Source organism: Mobula birostris, chromosome 14 (assembly GCF_030028105.1).
Source record: "Mobula birostris isolate sMobBir1 chromosome 14, sMobBir1.hap1, whole genome shotgun sequence".
NCBI lineage: Eukaryota > Metazoa > Chordata > Chondrichthyes > Myliobatiformes > Myliobatidae > Mobula > Mobula birostris.
The window spans coordinates 411,994-428,488 of NC_092383.1; the positions used below are offsets into that span (position 1 = coordinate 411,994).

Genomic DNA, 16,495 nt, shown 5'->3' on the forward strand with positions numbered 1-16,495 from the left:
GCCTTTGAAACTGATAAAGTTATTCTGGTCTTTAGCTCATTGCATCATAGAAAATTAAACAGTGTTTCCCCTTTAGTTAAATAGCTTTGGGATTCACATACACTCAAAGGGCTCAGCCAAGTTCAGTTTACAAATGTTGAACACCTTTTTGCTACATCCCATTACAAACGACAATTAACTCAGAGTGGATCAGTAATAAGCATATTTATTTTATTTGCTGCAAGGGAAGAATAGCATTGCACAAGAGCCTGTGATAGTTTCAAAAAACAGACAGCATAGTCACTCCTTTATACACAAGTGTGATCATAGTTCAAGAACAGGATGCATTCTGTTTGTCTGCTTAATTAATGTACTTGGCATTTTTCTAGTAACCAAATCCACTTGTCTTTCTGCAGTTTGTCATATACTCAGGGTCTATTGGCATAATGTTGTAACAAAGCATTCTGGTACAATACAGGTTCCATATTGTTACTCATAGAACGTTAAATAGTTTCCCCTTTAGTTAAAGAGCTTTGGGATTCATATACAATCAAAGGGCTCAGCTAAATTCAGTTTAGCAAAGCTGATTAAGAATAACTTTGATTAATGCAAAACTGTGTTGTGGTTTGTTGCCACAGTTCTTCAGTATTCCTGGCTTCAGTTCACTGAGATACACATAGAAACAGCGGCCCTATTGTCTCCCAAGTCCTGGGGTCGTCTCTAATTGAAAAGGTGTAGCTTTTAAAATTCTTTCTTTCCCCTGTAATATTTAGTTCTTTTTCTGGTATCAAGGGGACTCCAGAACCTTTCAGTTTACAGTATTTGGGTTTGCCAGTGATTAACATCTAACTAACCCCCACCCCACTGCATGAACCTCCCTGAATTGACACCCTCCACAGCATTTGCAGAACCTAGAGAATGGAAGGAATGGGAAGAGCGCTTTCTCTGCTGAAGTCAATAGCTGGGCTGGAGATACAGCCATTATTTGATGTTAATGAACCAGCTATAACTGATATTAATCCTTTCATCTTCAGGGATCAGGGCAAAGGAAGACCACCCTGCTTCAAATAGGCCCTACTCAGACTATTGGCCCTTCACTTCTGCGCTGGCTGTCTCTGAATGAATCTTGTATTCATTCAGCAACTGACAGATGGAGTTTCAGGTGTTGTGACAATGTACTTAAAATAAATTTAGTAAAGAAACAAATAATGAGAAATACAAAGTTATTCATTTTGGCAGGAAGAATTATGTTTGTAAATATCTCTGCAGAGCCATTAACCATTCCACAGTTTCAGGATGAAAAACATTGATTGTTCCATTAATGGAGGCAGAAACAGCGTAGAAAGTTGATCAGGGTAGAAATGTCAAATACTGTAGTTTAAGATGACAGGGAGAAAATTTAAAGATTTGTGAGGCATTTTTTTTTAACATGGAGTAGCAGGTGCCTGGAACACATTGTGGTGCTAACAATGTTCTGACCTCTTAGAGGCACAGTTTGTTTTGTATTGAGTTTGTTTGAATGAATTTTCATTTTTGTATACAAGCTGCTTTTATATCATTTCATGCAGATTTTTTGATTTGATTTAAAGCACACAGTGGAAAGACATCTCCATCCTCTTCACTTGCCCATGAACAGCATTATCTGTAAGTCTTCAGTTTTTGATAATATTGGTAAACATTTAGTAGATATATATTGAAGGATATTATGTTTATCATTTATTGTTATTAAGATATTGTTGTACCACAGTGTACTCCACTTACACATCATAGTTATAGAGTGTTGCATGTATTAGCTTCATTAACACAGATTCCAAGAATAATCAATAGCATATTCAGGCGGGTGATAATTCTGCATTGAATTTAATATGTATCTTACTTAACTTTCTGCAGTTTCATGAGTAAGATCTCATTAAAAACCGTGAGGGAAGCTTCCATCTCGGGTGATTTTTGAGAAGGTGTTTAACTCTCTGCTTAGCTTCGTGTGTCTGCACTACAAAGGCAGTAGCGTGGAAAGATAACTCATCTTCAAAGGCATTGCCCCTGGACTGGAGATGTGCCTGAACACTGTAGAAGCAATCAAGATTTAAAAGGCAAAGCTTGGCAGCAGTTTCACTGAGTTGGGCAGCAACCAATCGAGAGAGATTAATTAGAAAAAGTTGATAAGAATACAGCAAATGCAAGCAGAGCAGCCATTTTTCTGAGTGTACCAGTGTTTAGACTGGCTTTGGCTCATCAGGCTTGGGCTGGTAACTTTCTGTTCTTATTTACCAGATAAACACATCTACACCAGGTCCACCAAGCAGCAGCTCCTGTGAGAACGTATAAGAAACTGGAACTGCAGCTCGATGACTTTCAACTCATATGGAAGAATGATAGATAGGAGTTACAGGGAGGCAGTCACCCCAACATCACAGGAGACAGATAACTGGGTGACTATCAGAAGGAACGCATATGCACAACCAGTCCATTTCCCCTCAATAATAAGTATACAACTTTAGACACTGTTGAGAAGGACAACCTACTTGGGAGCCACAGTGACTGGATCTCTGCCATTGAGTCTGGTGCTGTGGCTCAGAAGAGCAGAGAGCTGAAGAGACCTGCAGTGCTGATAGGAGATTCCATAGTCAGAGGAGCAGAGACAAGATTCTGTGGGCATGATAAAGACACCCAGATGGCATGTTGCTTCTCTGGTGCCAGGGTCAGGGATGTCTCTGATGGGTCCATGGAATTCTCAAGATTGAGGGTGAACAGCCAGAAGTCTTGCTGCATTTTGGCACCACTGACATAAGTAGACAAGGTAAGGTCCTGAAGAGAGGTTTTGGGGAGCTAAAAAGAAAGCTGAAAAACAGGATCCAGGGCAGTAATCTCTGGATTGCTGCCTGTGCCAGATGCCAGTGAGGGTAAGAAGAGGGGGATCTGGCAGGTGAATGTGTAGCTGAGGAACTGGTGCAAGGTGTAGGATTCAGATTTATGGATCATTAGAATCTCTTCTGGAGAAGGTATGACTTGTACAAAAAGGACAGGTTACACCTAAAACTGAGGGGTCCGATATCCTTGCAGGCAGGTTTGGGAGGGTTTAAACTAATTTGGCGGGGGGGATGGGAACCAGAGTGACAATGCTGAGGATGAGTTAGTTGGTTTACAAAGATAATGTGTAGTGAAACTTCTAGCAAGGAAAGTGATGATTCGGCAAGTGATGATTCGGCAAGTGATGATTGCTGCCTGCAAATTGCAGTCAGTAGAATGAGTAGCATGGGAAAGGCAGACAGAATCAAAAAGAGTGAATACAGTACAGGACTGGTGTTATATTTAAATACACGTGGTATAAGAAATAAGGTAGGTGAACTTGTAGCAGTTACAGATTGGCATGTATGATGTTGTAGGCATCACTGAATCAAGGCTGAAGGATGATTATAGCTGGGAACCTAACATCCAAGGTTACACATGGTATTGGAAGGTCAGGCAGGTACTGTGTCTATAAAAAGTATTGACTCTCTCCCGGAAGTTTTTATTTTATTGTTTTACAACATTGAATCACAGTGGATTTGGCTTTTTTGACATTGATCAACAGAAAGAGACTCTTTTGTGTCAAAGTGAAATCAGATCTCTACAAAGTGATCTAAATTTATTACAAATATAAAAAACAAAAAAGTTCCTTAAGAATTCACCCTTTTAATATGACACACCAAATCATCACTGTGCAGTCAAATAGTTTTAGGAGTCACATAATTAGTTCAACAGAGATCACCTGTGTGCAGTCAAGGTGTTCAATTAAATTTTGTAAAAATATACCTGTATCTGGAAGATCAAACTGCTGGTGAGTCAGTATCCTGGCAAAAACTACACCGTGAAGAAAAAGAACTCTAAGCAACTCCATGAAAAGGGTATTGAAAAGCACAAGTCAGGAGATGGATACAAAAAACTTCCAAGTCACTGAATATCCCTTGGAGTACAGTTAAGTCAATCATCAAGAAATGGAAAGAATGTAGCACAGCTGTAAACCTGCCTAGGACAGGCCATCCTCAAAAACTGAGTGACCGTGCAAGGGGACCAGTGAGGGAGGCTCCCAAGAGACCTATGACAATTCTGGAGGAGTTACAACTTTCAGTGGCTGAGATGGGAAAGACTGCACAGGCAGTAACAGTTGCTTGGTTGCTTCACCAGACACAACTTTACAGGAGAGTGGCAAAGAAAAAGCCACTGTTGAAAAACACTCACATGAAATCTTGGCTAGAGTTTGCTAGAAGGCATATGGGAGACTCTGAAGTCAACTGAAGGAACATTCTATGATCTGATGCAACCAAAATTGAGCTTTTGGCAATCAGACTAAATGCTATGTTTAGCGTAAGCCAAACACTGTACATCACAGAAAATACACCATCCCGACGACGGAGCATGGTGGTGTATGCATCATGCCACAGGGATGTTTCACTGCAGCAGGCCCTGGAAGACTTGTGAAGAAAGAGGGTAAAATGAATGCAGCAAAATACAGGGAAATCCTGCAGGGAAACCTGATGCAGTCTGCAAGAGAACTGTGACTTGGGAGAAATCTGTTTTCCAGCAAAACAATGACCCCAAGCATAAAGCCAAAGCTACACATGAATGGCTTAAAAACAACAAAGTTAATGTCTTGCAGTGGCCAAGTTGGAGTCCAGACCGGAATCCAATTGAGAATTTGCAGCTGACTAGAAAAGGGCTGTTCACTCACGATCCTCACGCAATCTGACAGAGCTTGAGCAGTTCTGTAAATGGGGAAAAATGGGGAATGCCCAGATGTACAAAGCTGATAGACCTATCCACACAGACCCAAGGCCGTAATTGCTGCCAAAAGTGCATCTACTAAATACTGACTTGAAGGGGGTGAATACTTATGCAATCAATTATTTTGTGTTTTATATTTATAATTAATTCAAATCACTTTGTAGAGATCTTGTTTCTTTTTGACATGAAAGTCTTTTTCTGTTGATCAGTGTTTAAAAAGCCAAATTAAATCCACTGTGATTCAATGCTGTAAAATAACACATGAAACCTTCCGGGGGGGGGGGGTACTTTTTATAGGCACCGTATCTGTTTTAAACCAAAAGCATTCCCATCTGAAACAAGCTTGATCCGATGGTACGATGTAAAGCTTAATATTTTAAATTTCACTCACCTGTTAGCAATCTCACCTTAAAGCAATTCAAAGTCCAATCTTAAACACACTAATGTGATCTACAATCGAACAGTGTCAAAGGTGGTATACTGACATTCTGACATTGTGAAAGCTAAAGGAATGAGAATATCTGGTAGTTTATTATAGCAATTTGGCTGTATTTTCTCCAAACTATCACAGTAACCACAGATGAAGAATTCTTCACCAGTTGTAAAGTACAGAATATTATTTTCTTTGACTGAGGAATTTTTCACCCACTGTTCTCAGGCTCGAAGCATTCCTCAGGTAAATATTCTCCAATTTACACAGAACTCATTATTGTGAACCTGGCTTCATTAACAAAGCGTGATTATTCTAAATTATGTAGCCACATAGTGAATATTATCAGCCAGCATCAAGAATTAAAGGTACTTTCAGGAATGTTTTCTTTTATTTGTTATTTGAAAGATCGAAGTGTACAAAAATAAGATATTACAACCATATTCAGTGTAAACTAGTTTTCCAGTGTCCATGTCAATCACTGCCCCAGCTGGGATGATACTGAGCATTCAGCTCTGGATGGCCTGACTGTGGGCTGTTTGAAGTTTATCTCCACTGTGTTTGTAGATGGGGCTTACCCAGGAATCAGTAATGGACAGCTGGGGAAGGAAGGCAGTTAACATGGAGCCATACAAAATAAAGTTCAATGTTACTTCACAATGGGACAGTCCAGGTGAACTTGCCAATGCTAAAGGTGATTTAACCATAAAACATAAACTTATTAGCTAAAAGTTACATTGGTAATGCAGCCTTTGAACTTCACTCACAACATCCCTAGTGTAATATGATTGGTTACTTTACTTGTTGGTCAAAAGCTGCTTCTGCCATTTTGGTTGTCCATGGATGCAGTCAAAGGATGCAGCAACTCTTTCCCATTGGTTACCTTGCCCACCACGGCACGGGTGTCCGGTTCCAGGGGCCTCAGGGGTGTAAGAATAGCACGTGGGAGAGACTTGCTGGCTTTTCCTTTGTCTCCAGGGACTCCTCTTCAGGCTGAGGTCACAACCACTGCTGAAGAACCATTGGGAAAGTATGCTGCAGATATAGGAGGGCCCACGCACATTCTTAGCTAAATATCTGTTGTCGAATCTTTAGTCTTGTACTTGTGTAACCTGGGGAGACTTACTGAGGTACCTGTTGAGTTTGAAGTGTTACTGAATGTTTAGTAACTAGTTTTTGTAAGTTAAGGTGGTTTAGATGTTTGGTTGAATGTTTTACTGTTTGTCTGTAAATAAATGGTTAATATGCTTATTTGTAATCAATATCTTGTCTCACTTACCAAACCTGTGAACCTGCTTCCTCATAACACCTGGTGAACCCAAAGACTGCAGATGTAAACTACTGCAGGGACTCAGCATCTGTGGGGGTGGGTAGATGATTCAGGGTGAGATTTTACATCAGGATCTGGACCTAAGATGTTGGCAATTCCTCTCCACAGACACTGTTCGACCTGCTGAGTTCCTCCAGCAGTTTGCTATTTGATTCCTGGTGATCACAGAACTTATGTTCTCAGGAGAAAATGGCAGGGAAGTCTTTTGAACTCAAGGAAGAAAAACATAGAAAAACAAACATTAACCTAACATACAGATAACTTTAAAAGACATTTAACAAATTGCACACATTTTTTCAATTTACATCTTCTTCGAATCCCTGTTGCTGGGAGAGTGGCAATACCAGCTTCTGAACATTAGGTGAGACAAGGAAAATGCAAAGGAGAATGGTTCATAGTAATTCCAACAGAAGACACCTTAAAGTAGAGGGCTCTCTAGTAATGAACACCTGATGGATTACCGCCTTCACAGTCAAAGAAGAATACTCATTCCACGTTAAACTGCCAACATTCAGATGGGAAGTGAAAATCTTCCTCTCCTTGATGAATATCTTGTGACATGCTGTCCATTTGTTTCAGGTGCATCATTTGGATGTATACTTGCACTCTTGATCAGAGCCACCAGCCAGGGGCAAAGCTCAGCACTGCCAGCTCCTGCACTCTCTCTGTGCTAAAACGAACAATAATCTAAACAAAACTGACAACCAATGGGAAGAAGCATTTAAAAACAACTAAATATCTTTTTGTGTAAGTAAGGAACCTGTAGTTGTTAGGTGTCAACCATAATTCTTGAGTCACATTACAGACTGCATCAGACTCCATCATACATTCTCTGCAGGACTCAGCTCTTGCGTCATTTAACACTCTGCTTCATTTTCTCTTTTATTGTATAATTGGATCTCAGGCTGTCAATAGTCCACGGGGAGCTGAGAGTCTTTTGCCTGGATCCCTAGTGAGGGATGTGGAAATCACCACTGACTATATTCTAAATCCAGATGAGCTGCCCCAATAAGCAGCCAAGCAGAGAAGTCAAGCTGTTGCCCAAGGACCTGCAGCATAATTGCCCTCAGACAGGAGGCCAGCAGAATGCTGGCTGCAGGGGAGCAAGTGGGGGAAGCTGTTCTGTGATCAAAGTTTCGTGGCTGGGGAAGGGAGTGATTCATTCTGCAATCAACATCTGTCCAGTAAAAGCATTCAATGTTTTACAGAACGGAATACCATACTTTTGACCATGCCAGAAAGTATTACCAATGTTATCCCACACAAACTGTTAACTTTCTCTAAATAGCCATCCACACATGGCGATAAAGCTGAAAAGGAATTTTGTAAAATTAAGCTGTTACAATCCATGTTGTTAGTTACAATGGCAGATTCAGTCATGAATCAAAGTCAGTAACGATGGTGATTTGACTGCCAGTGTGAATTGGTCCCTTGGCTGTATGATTCATGAGACCCAGATCGATTGTAGCTGCGATTTCTGCCCTGCCACGGTTGATTAACTGACCAGCTGCGATTGTCACTGCGTCCTCGGTAGGATCTATAGTCTTGTGACCTAAAAATTAAGGCAAAGAATCCTCAGGCAATGTGTCTGATTTCCCTCACCTGGAGGTGTAAATTGCAGACATTCCTTTACAACTGCATTGATGGTAAACTCATCCTTTCCCCTCTTCCCTTCCCAGCACCTGGTGACCCAAACTGTCTTTCCAAGTGAAGCAGTGATTTACTGCATGCCTTTTATCGCATGTACTGCATTCAGTGTTCAATGTGGCATTCAGTCACGCAGCACAGAAAAAGGCCCTTCAACACAACTCATCCATGCCAACTGTGATACACGTAAACTAATCCTTTTGCCTTCTTAGATCTGTATCCCGCTACACCAGGGATTCCCAACCTGCAGTCCACCAACTCCTTGCTTAATGGTATTGATCCATGGCAGAAAAAAGATTGGGAACCTCCACTCTACGTCTTTCTTATCTGTGTACCTGTTCAAATGCCTTTTAAATATTGCCGTTGTATCTACCTCTATCACCTCCTCTGGCAGTTCATTCCATACATCCACCATCCTTTAAAAAAAGTGCACTTCAGAACTGAGTAAGTGCAGGAGGGAGGGCTTCAGCTCTCTGGATCATTGGGCTCTCTTCCAGGGAAGAAGGGACCTGTATAAACTGGATGGCTTGCACTTAAACTGGAGCGAAACCAATATCCTTGCAGAAAGTTTGTTAGTTCTGCTCCGAGTTGGGAACCAGAGGGGTAGATCAGCTTTGAAGGATGGTGTTAAGCCTACATGCAAAAATAGGAACCAAAAGGTAGAGCTTGGTGGGAATAATGTTTTGAGTTTAGTCTATTTCAATGGAAAGAGTGTTGTAAGTAAGGACAGATAAACTCAGGGCATGGATCAGCAGATGGAATTGTGATATTGCAGCCATTACTACGACTTGGTTGCAGGAGTGCAGGATTGGCAGCTCAATATTCTGGGATTCTGGTGTTGTTTTAGACGTGATAGAGTGGGAGGGATTGAAGAGGGAGGGGTGGCATTACTACTAGTCAGGGAAAATGTCATATCAGTTGCTCAGACCAGAGAGCTTATTGTATGGGTGGAATGAGGAGTAAGAAAGGGATAATCACATTAATGGGATTATATTATATACCACCCAATTGTCAGTGAGATTTAGTGCAGCAAATTTGTAGAGAGATAGCAGACAGTTGTAAGAAAAAAAATGTTTGATTGTAGGTGATTGACTGAGACTCCCATACTGTAAAAGGACCTGATGGGATAGTTTGTCAAATGTGTTGAGGGAAATTTTCTTACAAGATGTAGAGGTCCCAACTAAAGAGAGCAATATCCTGGGTCTCCACTTAGAGAATGAGAATGAGACAGGGCAGGTGACAGAGTGTGTGTAAAGGAACACTTTGAATCTAGTGATTATAATTCCAGTAGTTTCAAAATAATTATGGAGGATAGAATTGAACCTTGGCTTGATATTCTAAATTGCAGAAAGGCCAATTTTGATGGAACCAGAAGGGATCTGGCAGACATAGATCGGAACAGGCTTCCAGTTAAACAGTGCTGGGTTAATGGAAGACCTTCAAAAGTGAACTATTGAGAGCACCAAATTCGTATGTTGCTGTTAAAGCAAAAGGCAAGGCTAACAGGTTTGAGGATGCCTGGTTTTCAGGAGATATTGAGGCTGTGGTTAAGCAGAAGGAGGTACACGTCAGGTATAAGCAGTATGGAGCAAATGAGGAACTTGAATATAAGAAATGCAAGACAGGAGAGAAATCAGGACTTGAGGATTCTCTGGCAGACAAGGTGAAAAAGAATCCCAAGGACTCCTAGAGATATACGAAGACCAAAAGGATAGCAAGGGACAAACCTGGTCTTCTTGAAGATTGGTGTTGTCATTTATGGACGGATCTCAAGGAGTTGGGGAGATCTTAAATGTTTTTTTTTTGTTGCATCTGTATTTACTGGGAGACAGACAGTCTGAAGAACAGAAGTAAGTGTAGACATGGATCATATCTGAATTACCGAAGAGGAGGGCTTGATTAGGGTTGTTAACATGGCTTTGTGCATGGTAAGTCATGTCTAACCAATCTTACAGAGTTTCTTAAGGAGGTTATGAGGAAGGTTAATGAAGGACATTAGTTAGCAAGACCTTTGATAAAGCCCCACATGAGAGGCTGGTGGACAAGGTTAACTTGACGTTCAGGATACAATAGTAAATTGGAATCAGCATGGGCTCAGTAGGAGTAGACAGAGTGATAGCAGATGGTTGTCTCTCCGACTAAAGGCATGTGACCAGAGGTATGCCACAGGCAAACCTGCTTGCTTGGTCCATTGCTGTTTATCATCGACGTTAGACGAGATGTGGTAAACTGGATCAGCAAATGTATGGATGACACCAAGGTTGGGGGTGGAGTGGACAGCAAGAAAGGCTATCAATGCTTGCAGTGGGATCTGAACCAGCTGGAAAAATGATAGATGGAATTTAATGTAAACAAATATGAGGATTTGCACTTTGGGAGGACAAACCAGCATAGCACCTACACAGTGAGTGATCAGGCACTGAAGAGTGCGGTAGAACAGAGGAACCTGGGAATATAGAACCATAATTCATTGAAAGTGGCACATTGGCCTTCATAAATCAAAGTATTGATTACAGGACTTGGGATGTTATTTTGAAGATGTAAAAAATGTTGGTGAGGGTGAATTTGGAGTATTGTGTGCTAATGGAATGTTGGCCTTCATTGCGAGAGGGATTGAATTTAAGAGCAGAGAGGTTATGCTGCAACTATACAGGGTGCCGGTGAGGCCACACCTGGAGTACTGTGTGCAGTTCTGGTCTCCTTACTTGAAGGAGGATATACTAGCTTTGCAGGTGGTGCAGAGAAGGTTCACCAGGTTGATTCCAGAAATGAAGAGGTTAGACTATGAGAGATTGAGTTGCCTGGGATGTACTCGCTGGAATTCAGAAGAATGAGAGATCTTATAGAAATATATAAGATTATAAGATAGAGGCAGTAAAGTTGTTTCCACTGGTAAGTGAGAATAGAACTAGAGGAACTAGCCTCAAGATTCAGGGGAGTAGATTTAGGATGGAGATGAGGAGGAACTGCTTTTCCCAGAGAGTGGTGAATCTGTGGAATTCTCTGCCCCATGAAGCAGTGGAGGCTACATCAGTAAATATATTTAAGACAAGGTTGGATAGATTTTTGCATAGTAGGGGAATTAAGGGTTATGGGGAAAAGGCAGGTAGGTGGAAATGAGTCCATGGCCAGATCAGCCATGATCTTATTGAAGGGCGGAGCAGGCTCGATGGGCCAGATGGCTACTCCTGCTCCTATTTCTTATGTTCTTATGAATGCATGCAGACTTTTTCCACTGAGGTTGGATGAGATTAGAACTAGAGGTCATAGGTTCAAGGTAAATATATGTCACCATTACCAACTGGAGATTGATTTTCTTGCAGGTATATTCAATAAATCTATAAAATAATAACTATGACAGAATTAATAAAAGACTGTACCAACTCAGGCGTTCAACTATAACACCATAAGACACAGAAGCAGAATTAGGCCATTATGCCCAACGAGTCTGCTCCACCATTCCATCATGGCTGATCCCGGATCCCACTCAACCCCATACACCTGCCTTCTCACCATATTCTTTGATGCCCTGACCGATCAGGAAACGATCAACTTCCACCTTAAACATACACACAAACTTGGCCTCCACCGCAATCTGTGGCAGTGTGTTCCACAGATTCACTACTCTGTTAAAAAAAAATTCTCCTTACCTCTGTTCTAAAAGGTTGCCCCTCAATTTTGAGGCTGTGCCCTCTAGTTCTGGATCCCCCCACCATAGGAAACATCCTCTCCACATCGACCCTATCTAGTCCTTTCAACATTCCGTAGGTTTCAATGAGATCCCTCCACATTCTTTTAAATTCCAGTGAGTACAGGCCCAAAGCTGCCAAACGCTCCTCATATGTTAACCTCTTCATTCCCAGAATCATCCTTGTGAACCTCCTCTGGACTGTCTCCAATGATACCACATCCTTTCTGAGATATGGGGCCCAAAACTGTTGACAATACTCCAAGTGCAGCCTGACTAATGTCTTATAAAGCTTAAGCATTATCACATTGTTTTTATATTCTATTCCCCTTGAAATAAATGCCTACATTGCATTTGCCTTCTTTACCACAGACTCAACCTGTAAATTAACCTTTTGGGAGTCTTGCACAACGACTCCTAAGTCCCTCTGCATCTCTGATGTTTGAATCTTCTCCCCATTTAAAAAAACAGTCCACACTATTGTTCCTTTTACCAAAATGCATTATCATATATTTCCCAACACGGTATTCCATCGGCCACTCTTGCCCATTCTTACAATTTGTCTGCCCTGCTGCAATCGCATTGCTTCCTCAGCACTACCTACCTCTAACCTACTACCTAACCAGAATGCAGAAGACATCACAATGTGTAAATACAAAAAGAAAAAAAAAATCTTATTGAGAACATGAGATGAAGAGTCCTTGAAAGTGAGTCCAATGGTTGTAGGAACATTTCAATGATGGGGCAAATGAAGTTGGGGCAAGATCAAGTCAAGTTTATTGTCATTTCGACCATAAGCTGCTGGTACAGTACACAGTAAAAATGAAACAACGTTCCTCCAGGACCCTGGTGTTACATGAAACAACACAAAACTACACTAGACACCTGAGACAGCACAAGGCTACACTGGACTACGTAAAACATAAGAACTGCACTAGACTACAGACCTGCACAAGGCTACGTAAAGTGCACAAAACAGTGTAGGGCAGTACAATAATTATTAAACAAGACAATAGGCACAGTAGAGGACAAATTACAATATAATAACAAATGATGTAGATGTCAGTCTAGACTCTTAAGTATTGAGGAGTCTGATAGCTTGGGGGAAGGAACTGTTGTACAGTCTGGTCGTGACAGCCCGAATGCTTTGGTACCTTTTGCCAGATGGCAGGAGGGAGAAGAGTTTGTGTGAGGGGTGCACGGGGTTCTTCACAATACTGTTAGCTTTGCAGGTGCAACGTGTGGTGTAAATGTCTGTAATAGCCGGAAGAGAGACCCCGATGATCTTCTCAGCTGACCTATCTGCTGCAGGGTCTTACGATCCAAGACGATATCTCCTTTAGTTCAAGACCCTAATGGTTGTGGGGTAATAATTGTTTCTTAACCTGGTGGTGTAAGTCCTGAGGCTCTTGTACCTTCTTCCTGATGGCAAGTGAGAAGAAAGCACGTTCTGAGTGACCTAGTGTGAAAGATGACATTTAAGAGGAACCTGAGGGGCATCTTCTTCACTCAGAGGATGTTGCAAGTGTGGAAAGAGCTGCCAGTGGACGTGGTAGATGCGGGTTCAATTGTAACATTTTTTACACTCTACCCATACACGGCCCACTGTGCACCCTCCACCTGTACGCGGCCCATTGTGCACCCTGTAGTCTCCCAGCAAAATTGCAGGACTTTGTGAAAAGCTGGAAGCCACGTAAACCATGTCTACCACTCTGCATTCATCAGCTTACTTCCCTCCTCCAAAAAACATGATCGGATCTGTGACAGGATTTCCCTGTACAAAACCATGTTGATCCCTCCTTTTCAACAGACTTCATGTCCCTTAAAATCCTCTTCTGTAATCTCCCCAATACTGCAAAGCCCTCTAGCTTATCCCTACTGCTCTCTGAAAACTATCCCATCCTCTGCTACTCCACCCATGGCTAATGACAACGCAAAAATCTTGTCTTACTTTCCACATCTCCTTTGAACTGTACCCTCTCATTAACCCTGGTAGAAAGATACTGCTGTCTACCTGATCTATATCTCTCACAATCTTATAAACTTCTAGCAGTTCTCCCTTTAGCCCCCGCCGCTCCTGAGAAGACAGCCCAAATTTGTAAGACCAAATGCCGTATTAGGTCTGTTAAATCTATGTCTTCTTCTAGCATTCACTTTGTAATTACCCAACTATCTACCAGTGCCTGAACATAAATCTACAGTTGTTACTTGCTGGTACTGTTCTGACAACAGTCAGCACACCATCTCAGTACCTGCGATTCCCACCGGGCCGGTTCATCCAGTCCTCTACAATGGGTGGTGGATCAGCCGCACTCTTCACCATTTCCTGGTACTCTGTGTCAGCCTCTGTGAACCGGTGAGCAAACATTTCCTCATAGTCTGGAGCCAGTTTTGCTTCACTGCACATTCTGAGGGCAGAAAGTAACTGAAAGTTTACAAAGGGAACTCAAGGCACCACAGATGCCTTAACAGAGTGGATTTGGAGAGGACGTTTCCTATAGTGGGGCAGTCTCGGACCAGAGGGAACAGCCTCAGAATAGAGATATGTCCATGTAAAATGGAGATGAGGAGGCATTTATTTTTTAGCCAGAGAGTGGTGAATCTGTGGAATTCATTGCCACAGATGGCTGTGGAGGCCAAGTCATTGTGTGTATTTAAAGCACAGATTGACAGTTTAGTAATCCATTCCTGATTAGAAATAGCATCAAAGGTTAAGAAGAGAAGGCAGAGAATGGGGTTGACATGGAGATAAGTCAACTATGATGGAATGGCAGAGCAGACTTGATGGGCCAAATGGCCTAATTTTGGTCGTATGGCTTATGTCTTATGCTGGAGCAACACGCAAAATGCTGGAGTAGGTCAGGCAGCAACTATGATCAGAGAAATTTTACAGTATTTTGAAACACATCAGAAGTTAAAGTAATGGCCCCCTTATGTCCAGGCTGATGCAGCCGGATTGTTGCTGTTCTTCCAGAACTGGGCGGAGGCAAGTGGCAGGACTCAAAAGACAGGCGCAGACCCTGCTGGGTTCATCCGTAAACTGAGAGGGTCAACAATGGAAACGTGAACTCCGACGAGGCAACTGAAGCAGAGAGAAACGTAAATGTTCTCAAAACTGAAATGTCGGAAGTTTCATTCAATACAGAAGCAACTTAATCTGCTGTCATTTTCCACAATTTACGGCTTTATTTTGGACTGACAGGAGTTTCTGAAGGAACGGATCATAGTCTCGACATTAGAATCGTGAGGGCTCCGATCCCCGACCAAATGCCACAGAAAAACCGTGAACGAGACGCTGAGTGAGGCCGATGTGGATCCGCGGCGGCGCCAAGGAGAAGCCCAGAGATAGAAAGAGTTTCTTCTCTTTCTCTCCCCTTACCCCAGCCATCATGCACACCCAGACCCTTCACCACGGCACCCCAACCCTCTCCACACCAAACTACTCACCTCCTGCCGCTCCTCGCTCCCACCATCCATTTCCGCTTCCGTGTGCGGCGAACAACTCTATCCGCAAAAATCAGCACTTCCGGTCCCTGAGTGTCGCCGAATAGTGACCCCGTGAACGGTGACGGACGTTTTTCACAGCGTGACTCTCCTTCAAAACCACCTCTGCCACGGCGTAACCCTCCTTCACTACCACCCTTCCTGCAGTGTGATCCTCCATCAATGTGACCCTTAGTACCACTCCTCCCACATTGTGGCACTCCCGTAGTACTATCCTTCCCACAGTGTAATGCTCCCTCAGTATCGGCCCTCTTTCAATGCCGTCCCCAGCTCAGCAGTGGAGCAGGACTTGATCCTGTTTCGGAACGTCAGCTAGTCTTAAGTGTAGCACAGGTCCTGTGTTTTCACTCTGTTCCGCTTTGACGGGGCGCCTCAAACCTGTTGGGGCCAATGCTTCTCCCTGCCTTGGTAGAAGTTAGAGGGTCACAGAGGTGTACAGTGTGGAAACAGGCCTTTTGGCCCAACTCACACCCATACTGACAGAAGTGTCGACCTAAACTCATCTCATTTGCCTGTTCCTCAAAAGTTTTCCTATTCAAGTCACAGTTCAAATATATTTTTAAATTTGTAGTTGTTCAGCTCATTCCATATACCCACCATCCTCTGTGTAAAAAATGTGGTGTCCTTATCGCAGGACAACCAGAAACTCTCACAATACTCTGTGAGTGTTGTCTAAACACCATCTTCCATACCTGTAACATGATGCCCCAGCTCCTGTACTCAATTTACTGACCATTGAACAAAACCATGACAAACACCTTCCTCACCACCTTGTCTATTTGCACACAGCTTCCCAAACAATCTCAACCTACCCTTTTTTTGCTCCATAGCCATCTCTCTGACTCTACAGCCATATCTGGACCGTCAAAGGCACGTCATTTGACTCCTCATTGATGACAGCTCCCCCTTCAATACCATAATTCCAAGCAAACTCATCTCCAAACTCCTAGACCTGGTACTCAACACCTCCTTTTACAGCTGGATCCTTGACTTCATGATAAACAGACCATAGGTAGTAACACCTCCTCCACAAATTTCCCACAGGGCTGTGTCCTCAGCCCCTACTCCACTTCCTATATACACATGACCGTGTGGTCAGATTCTTCTGTAACTCCCCACTACAAGCTTGTAGATGACACCACTGTAGTGGGCTGAA

At 42.5% G+C, this 16,495-nt stretch overlaps 1 protein-coding gene across 1 annotated transcript; it reads right to left on the bottom strand.

The window, feature by feature from the left end:
- Window positions 1-5,539: 5,539 nt before the first annotated feature.
- LOC140209427 (RNA guanine-N7 methyltransferase-activating subunit-like protein) lies at window positions 5,540-15,356 on the bottom strand. Its single transcript, XM_072277674.1, has 3 exons — window positions 15,283-15,356; window positions 14,088-14,243; window positions 5,540-8,052 (listed from the first exon to the last, which is right to left on the bottom strand). Exons 1-3 carry the CDS (start codon window positions 15,306-15,308, stop codon window positions 7,890-7,892), a joined length of 345 nt encoding a protein of 114 aa, XP_072133775.1. The 5' UTR covers window positions 15,309-15,356; the 3' UTR covers window positions 5,540-7,889.
- Between the last annotated feature and the right edge of the window lie 1,139 nt (window positions 15,357-16,495).